The 8421-nt window shown below is 57.1% G+C and overlaps 1 protein-coding gene across 1 annotated transcript; it reads right to left on the minus strand.

Annotated features, from left to right (window-relative positions):
* Nucleotides 1-279: 279 nt before the first annotated feature.
* CCL19 (C-C motif chemokine ligand 19) lies at nt 280-3369 on the minus strand. The gene is made up of 4 exons (XM_075020022.1): nt 3249-3369; nt 2556-2676; nt 2253-2439; nt 280-1911 (listed from the first exon to the last, which is right to left on the minus strand). The coding sequence occupies exons 1-3, from the start codon at nt 3313-3315 to the stop codon at nt 2268-2270; spliced, it is 360 nt and encodes a 119-aa protein (XP_074876123.1). The 5' UTR covers nt 3316-3369; the 3' UTR covers nt 280-1911; nt 2253-2267.
* Nucleotides 3370-8421: the final 5052 nt, after the last annotated feature.

The following is an 8421-nucleotide window of genomic DNA, read 5'->3' on the forward strand; positions in this document are numbered from 1 at the left end:
GTTTGCTGGATTCTCAGGACCTCTCCATGGGGACAGATGAGCAAACAGGATGGCTTCACCTTGCTGGGTAACACAGCTGCAGGAGAGGGGACTTGCACAGTCCCCCTCCCCTGTGCCAGCAGCTCCCAGCCCCTGCACCCCAGGGATGCAGCGTCCAGGGGGTCTGCAAAAGCCAGGACCTGGGGGATGACAACATGTGGGGCAGGAGAGCAGTCCCGCCCATGCAGCCCTTCCCACCCCACCAAAGCCCATCACAACAGCCAGAACAAGTGATTTTGGTTGTAAAGTATATATTTTATTGCCTCACATCCTGTCCAAAAGCCGATCTGGCGGACAGCCACATGCTCCCACATGGAGGAGAAAGCAGCACAGAGCCAGCTCAGCACTCGTCCCGTACTCAGGGCTGGTATCTTGGACTTCACAGTTTCTTTACACAGCCTTAAAATAATAGACCTAAATGCCTGCCTAATAAAGCAATCAAGCCAGATAAATGTGCTTGACAGAAACACTCAGCTACAAGCTTTACTCCAGCCAACACACAGCCTTTGCTGATACTGTTAAGCCCCGCAAAGCCTATTATTGCAATTATATGACTAACTAGACCTTTACTGACCAAAGTCCACGTCTGAAGTCTCCGCAAGCAGATAGCACTACAGCTGCGGTAGAATTGTTCAGCCTGCTCCTTCTCAGCATGCTGGTGGAGGTTTGCAAGCACAGGAGAGATGCCATTTCCCCGCTAGCCCTGTCCCAGAGGTCTGTCCCCCCCTCTGCTCACAGTCTCACCTAATGGTGTCCTTGGGTTACTGACCTCTCATTTTACTAAAGGTTTGGGATAGAGCTACTCTCAAATGGCTGCAGTGTGTCTGCAGTGGATTTTGCAAAATCTTCTATTCCCCCACCTGAACAGCCTCACATGCAGTTTTCACCATGTGGGCTTTTCAGACGTGGGAAGAAAATATATGAGGGTTTCTTTTTTTCCCCAGAAAACTAAGCATTTGGCTTAATAATATCTGAATCTCTGATAATAGCAAAACCGAGGGAGATAAAAGGGTAAAATTCCACTAGAATTAACAATTTGTTCTGATTTCATTGCAATTTTGTACCTTAAAAAAATTAAACAATCAGAGGTACAAATCCTGACTATCTTCCTCCAAACTACACTGCAACAGTGCTCTAAAATCTGAAGGGAAAGCCTAGAACAGGCCAGTTATACAGCCACACTGTCACCCCTGCTGTCCCCAAACTCCCCATCTCAGCCACTATTAATTGCCCTGCAAGGAAGCGCCCAGCAAGCAGACCAGGCAGGACCAGGGCGACGTGGGATCTGCCTGGCAACCCACAGCCCTGCAAGCTGAAAAGGAGCAAACAGGTGAGAGGGAAATGAACTGCAGCCATCATTTCTTTGGTAGAAAAATAAGAGCAATCTTCCAGAAAAGCCAGCCTGCAGCATAAAGGGTACTCTGTGAAGCACAACGAGCCAGAAGTAGAGCCTTCCAGGAAGACTGAATGAAAGCAGAGTCTTTAAATATAAATACAAATGTATAAACCCCCCCCCCCAAAAAAAAAAAAAAAAATAGAAAAAGCTGCCATCCTGCCAGGCTACAGAAATCCCCTCTGGTGCCCACTTCCCCCTCAGCTCAACTCCCACGCCGGTCCAGATCCTTGCTGGCGTAGCCATGGGGCGAGCAAGGACCTGGGTGCTACCCAGCCACCGAGAGCACCCAGCCAGTCCAGGGGGTCCTGGCTGGGGGGATCTCTGAGGCAGGCATGGAAGTGCCAAGGGGGCTGCGGAGCAGAGGGCAGCCCCCTCGGCCAGCCCCATCCTCACCCTGGGGCTGGCAGGTGGGTGGGTGGTCTGTGGATGTCGATTGCCGGGTGGTGGGTCGGTCATCGGTTGGGAAAGCATCCGTCCTAAGGAAGGCAAGGAGGGGGTGGTGAGGTGGAGAGGGTCTCAGCGAGAGCACCCACGCCAGCTGGGGGGCCATTGCCTTGCATAATGTGCCTTGCCCATCCCCAAGCATTGGTTTGTCCCAGCAGTCCCAGAAAGAAATGTGATTTTAAAGCAAGCACAGACCAGGAGGGAGCTGTGCCCTAAACGCCTCCGCGCTCCAACCACAGCTCTGGCAGCCCTCCCAGGCTCAGCCTCAGGAGCTGGACGCTCGCCTTCCTATGGGGAAGGATCTGGGATTGGGGGCAGCACCCTCACCCCATCACCCTGTTGCCCTCCACTCCCCCCTCTTCCCCCTCCCTACCTCTTCAGGCCTGACTTAGACCCGCTGCCGCTTCTGCCGCTTGGGTCTGCCCCTGGCTCGTGGGGACAGTCCCTTCTTCTTGTCCTGCTTGTCATTCTTGACCTTCTTGTCCAGGTTCTGCATCAGCTTCTGGACAGCAGGGTCGGTGGGAGAGGCACAGATTTTCTTGTTCCTTTTGGTGGTAAACCTGGGGGTGCAGGCAGAAAGGTGTGCTCAGGGGTGGGCAGGAGGAGGACATGGAGAGGGAGGGTTTGGCTAAAGCCAGACTGCTCCGGATGGTCCCAACTGCAGTGGGGTACTTACACGACAGCACGCAGCAAACATCCAGACTCAGGTCCCTGGAGGCTGTAGGACTTCACCCAGTTGCTGGGGATAGCGTTCCGGCTGTTCTTCAGGCAGCAGTCTGAGGCTGAGCTGCCAATGCCTGGGAGCAAGGGGAAGATGTGGGATTTTGGACCCTCACCAAGCCAGGGCACCTTCCTAGCCCTGGAAGAGCACGAAATGGCCAGCTGACGGCACATGGCTTTCTTGATGTCATTCACGGGAGAGGTGCTGGGGTAGCACGTGAGGGTGGGACCCCCCAACCCCAGTTGCAGGTCAGACCCTGCCCTGGGCATATGCGACACCAATTTCCCTGCCAGCGGAGGGGAAACTGAGGCAGAGACGAGCTCCTTGCAAAGGGACTAAACCTTGTTCTCCTGACTGCGCTTTTCAGCTCAAGGTGCTGCTGCCCCTCCAGCCACATGCGCACACACACACTCCCAAGCCAAGCAAGCGTACACACACACACCCACACCCACACACACACACACACACCCTACACACAACTACAGTGCAAACCCCACACCCGCAGCCATGCACGCATCCAAATGCACTGCAAACAACCCCCGCGCACTGTGACCGCACCACCCAGCACCCCGCACAGACCCCGCCGAGCACCCATATCCCCTGCCTCATCCCACCTGCAGGTGGGAAGGAGGGCTTCGTGCCCCTCACCTTGAGCCTGGGCAATGAGGAGGGTAGCAGCCAGCAGGAGCAGCGGCAGGAGGAGACGCAGAGCCATGGTGGGCGCTGAGCTCGGTGAGGCTGGGGAGCAGGACACGCACTGCTGCCTTGGGCCGAGGCTGCTCCTATTTATCTCTGGATGCTTTGCTTTCATTTTCGACCAGCCTGGCAGGCAGCCCACCAGCCAGCCGAGGGCTGGGTGATGGAGAAGTGGGAGGGTGGGGGATTCCTGTAAGCCACAAGCCCCCCTTTACAGATGCGTCCTGTCTTGTTCCCAGATGCCCATCACGGTGCGGGGTGCCAGGTGGGGGGCATGGCGGAAACACGGCCCCCGTCACGGCTAGATGAGTTTGTAGTCTCCTGTTTCCTACCCGGTCTCGTAACCTGCCGCTGCCTGCTCTGGAGGATCGGGTGTTCCTGCTTGCCCATGTCTTCCCCAGGCAGGGACCCTGGCGGGTGGCCAAGCCATTAGGGAAACCAAGGAGTCAATCTGTTTTGCTCCCCCACCTCATGCTTTGCTCCCAAGCCAAGCCACCCGCCCCATACAGGTGAGAAGGGGCTCAGAGCAACTCCACATCCCAGCCTCCTGAGCCCTCATCCCTGTTTGTCTGCCTCAGGGACCTCCCCAAAGAGATGAAAACATCTGTAGGGCTGGGATGTGCAAGGGCCAGACAGCAAATGGGACTGGGGGAGATAGCATAGCCCACCATACATTGGTGCTGATACCAAACTGTGGGGACCTGAGAAGGAGTGGGGACCTCGACCAGCTGGAGGAATGGGCTGATGGGAACCTCCTGAGGTTTAACGCTAACAAGATGCAAAGTCCCAAGGGCACGATGGTGTGACCCTGCGCAGCTGGACAGGTTGGGCATGGCTGGCAAGGTGGGGGCTATGCAGAAGTGGACCCAGGCGAGCTGAACAGGAGTCTGCAGGGCACCCCTGTGGTGGCAATGGCCACCCGAAGAGATGGCCATGTGGCTGGACCAAGCCCTGAGCAACCTGGTGTGACACCAGTGCTTCTCTGAGGAGGGGATGGCCAGAGACCTCCACATTATCATGTGATCACCAGGGCATGGTCTGGAAAAGACCAAGGATGGAGGTTTCTCAACCACTTTGGGCAACCTGTTCCAGTGCTTGAAATGTTCTCCTGTTGAAAAGACCTTCCCCACTACTTAACTGGAATTTCCCTTGAGACATCCAGTGCCACTGCCTCTCACCCTGCCCCAGGGCCCCTCTGAGAAGAGCCAGGCGCCGGCATCTCTCCAGCCCCCCCTGGGAAGCCCCCACCAGCAAGGAGCTCCCTTTGCCATCCCATCCCCAGATTCACCACCCCACCGCTCATAGCCCCTCTTCACCTGCTCTGGACTCCTGCTCCTTGGCCAGCTCCGGTCCTGCTGGCCATGTCAGCTATGTCCTGGCAGCCCTGAGGAGATGCAGAGCCCTGATGGGGTCTACCTGATGCCAGGGGGGATCCAAGCCCCTTCCCAGGCCCCAATGCCTGTGACCTGGGGTGCAGCCCCAGGACTTTTCACCAGTTCCTGATAAGGACCCTCATAAACAGTTATCAAGGGCAATGAGTAACCCAGGGTGAGACCAAAGTCCCGGCTGCTGTAGAAAGCAGAGCTGTGATAAGATGCCCACACTCTCCCCAAACTCAGCAGGGAGGGGGGCAATGCTGGAGGGCTGGGGGGCTCACCAACAACTACCCTGCAGCCCTCTCTTGGGCAAGGAGACAGGCAAGCTGCAGCAGCTTTCTGCCTTCCTCGGGGACAAGTTGGGTGCCTGGGGCACTGTGTGATTCAGGGCTGCACGACTGGGGCTTCCTCCATCACCCGGGCAGAAGAGAAAGGGAGCTCCCATGCTGGGGGGTACCCATGTGCCCGGATGGGGGGAGGCAGCTCCCCACACACTCGTGCAACACCAAGGTTGGTGTGGCCTCGGGCAGCAGCCCCTGGGGCATGCAGCAGGCATGGGCCATGGGCAGCAGCAGGTCGCCTGCAGGTCCATCTCCCCAGGGTGCCTGGCAGCACAGGGAACAGGTCCCTGGAGGCATCCTATGTGCTGTCACCCATCCCTCCAACCCCAAAGCACCAGTGGCATCAGGACAGGGCAGGAAAAGGAGAGCCATGCTGGCACTTACACCTGTCCAGCCCTTACCTGTGCAGCCTCTCCAGGCAGCAGTGCCCAGGTGCTGAGCACCCGGATGAACCCCCACACTTGGCGCGGCTGGCACACTGTCCCTGCGTGGGAGAAGCTGGGGGAGCATTGATGCTGTAGCCATCCTCCCTGGCCAAGACTCTCCCAGAGCCTATGTGGTGTCAGGATAAGTATGAGGAGAGAGGGAAGGCATGTCACAGGTTGGCCCTGGCACAGACCAGTCCAGCGCAGGGCTCCTTCTGCTCCCAAAGGAGCCCAGGAGAGCTCTGCAATCCCAGCACAGAGCCTAGACCCCTTCCTTGCCCAGTCTTAGCCTCAGCCATGGCAGCAGGCGCCTGGAAAGTCCCTGGCTCTCTGTGTGTTTTCAAGACACCGCAGCAGCAGCATCCTTTGGCCAGAGGCCAGCCCCAAACACAGTCTGAGCTGCTAAGTAGGGTCAGGGCACGTGTTCCCTTCACAGGCATCAGTCTTTGGCAATTCTCTGGTTGCTGTGATTTGCACCCTGAAGAAAGCAGCCGGCTGAGCAGACCCTCACACCATTTCTTCCAGGGAAGGTGGATTGGAGAGGACCCAGGAGGGAACAAACTAAGGGCAGGGGTACTTGACCATTGCTCTGGCTGAGCAATGCAGAGGCACTTGCATGCCTGAGGAGCAGGGCCCCATGGAAACCATCCTGGGGGTCCATGCCCCATCTCCCCTTCTGCCTCCCTTCCCTCAGAGCCCACCATTCACTTTTTCCTCTCCAAGTGCCTTGCTCTGTCCCTCCAGCTCAGGGAGAAAGCGGGGAGCTTCTGGCAATGAGAAAGAGTTAAGCATCCCTGTTTGAAGGGGGGTTGCAAGGCAGACCGAACTTTTGGGATACAGAGGAGCTGCTGGGGATGGGGGGTGGAGGCAAGGCTTTTTAGGGCTCTCCAACATCAGAAATCTCCAGCAGTCGCTCTGGCCAGGCACAATTTCTCACACGCACCCACATAAACCCATTTCTCACCAGCTTCGGCTCCTGCAGCCACTAGCCTTTTCCCAGAGCTCAGAGGTGCAGGATGGAGGCAGACACAGGGAAGGGCACATAACCAGGCAGCATGCCCCTTTGCAGTGTCTCAGCTACAGGGAACCCCTTCCTGGCCCCAGGGTCTGTGTCAGACACCGTACAGAGCCTTTGCAACAGGACTTCATGCAATGGTGCCTCCAGCTACCCCCAGGTTCGGGCAGCCCAGCTCCAGCCCTCTGTGCATCCCTGTGGTGGAGGGACCTCCAGACTGCAGGATGAGGGGAGGGCATCCTCAGCAGAGACTATGATGTCCCCACACACTGAGTGTGCAAAAACAGTGGGACCATAGCAAAGGTCACCAAACCTCCTTGCTTGTGAGCATTTCCCAGGCAGTGAAACCCCTGCGGCAGCTTGTAGGGACTCACTCGAGCCTTCGTCCCGAATGCTTCCCATGTTTTTACCCTACACCCCAGCACCAGAGCCTGGAGTCTGTCTATGAATTACTTCCCTGGCTTCCAGCATCGCAGTTTCCTGGCATCTCACCCCGTAATGCCAGGCGATCCTCTCTCCTGACCCCTCCACACTGCTCGCCCAGCCTTGGGCTGCCGTTCAGCCCTGCAAAAGCCCCCACCTCTGTCCTGCTTAACCAGACAGCAGGTCGGCTCCCCAGGTGGTGCGGGGCTGGGAGCAGAGGCTCCTTGGGTTCAAGCATGGACTGAAGGATCAAGGGGAGCCAACCAGGGGGATTGGGAATTTCCAAATACTTCTGGATGCTGCCTCCAAGTTAAAGTCACTGCTAACAGGAACAGGGTCGCGCAGCTCAGTTCAACCCGCTGACCAGCAAATTCCTTCCTGCAGAGGCCCAATTCCCAGGACCCAGCACAGAGGTAGCTTGCAAAGCCCAGCGTGGAAAATCCCCATGGCTGGGAAGGGGAGCAGGCTGCCTGCCAGGCACACCGTATAGAAACGCCATATAGCAAAACGGTCCTCGGGAAGCGGGAAAGAATTGCTGGAAGCCAGTAGCACACGAGCCGGGCAGGCTCCCTGCTGGCTGCTGCAGCATTTGGTGAGGCTGATGGGAAGAGCAGGGTGAGCACAACATGCTGGGAAGGGCAGGGAAGCCGGCTTTCCGGGAGTCCCCTCCCGGCACACGGGTGCTGGAGCTGTCTGGGCTTGGAGAGGGTCTTTGGCCAGAAGTTTGCCCTCCTGTCACCCACATGCCCCAGGTGGAAATTTGGTTTCTCAGCTGGGTGTGGGTGCAAGGAGTTAACCCTTTGGATGCTAGCATGCCTGCAGAGCGGCTCAGCCACTTTGGGGCAGGACAGGCTTGCTGCTGGAAAATGTGCAGGGGGTTAGCAAGCAGGCTGAGAGGAACCCAAGCAGGTCCTGCACCATGGAAATATGCCCTCTTCCTACAGCATCCTCTGCATGGCATGCAGTGCCACCCATAGTGCTCCCTCAGACCCAAAATCAAGGGACCGGGCAGGATCTGTGTTTTGTCTCCCCATGGAAAGCACATGGCTACCGTTGCTCAGCTCTCAGCCTTCCTGATCCAGGCATTACCCAACACACAGGATCCTTTGGGCTCGGGCTGTTGTGAGTGTGCGCATTTGTCACTTCATCACCAGGAAATGTATTTAGTGCTGAAAGGGGTGATGGCTCAGAGCCTGTCCCTCCATGGCACGGCAGAGACCTCCATGGGGTAGTCAAGGTTCGTGGTGGAAAGGGGACATGGTGAGAGGCTCCTGCTCTTGGCAGAGATGCTAGGCCAGAGAGTGGGAGACACTGCAGCGAAGAGGGCTTCAACTGGTGTTTGCATAACCCTCCAAAAATTGTGCCCCTTTCAGCTAGTCCTCAGCCCTTCCACCAGCTCAGCCCTCCCTCTTCCACCAAGAAGCACACCAATCCTCCATCCAGAAATCCCATGGTTCCTTATACAGCAGCACAAAACTCAGTGGAAGCTGCTGGCACCAACCCAGCCTTCGTTGAAAGTGGAGATGTAACAAGTCATAAATCCTG

The sequence above is a fragment of the Buteo buteo genome, chromosome Z (assembly GCF_964188355.1).
Source record: "Buteo buteo chromosome Z, bButBut1.hap1.1, whole genome shotgun sequence".
In the NCBI taxonomy this organism is placed as follows: Eukaryota; Metazoa; Chordata; class Aves; order Accipitriformes; family Accipitridae; genus Buteo; species Buteo buteo.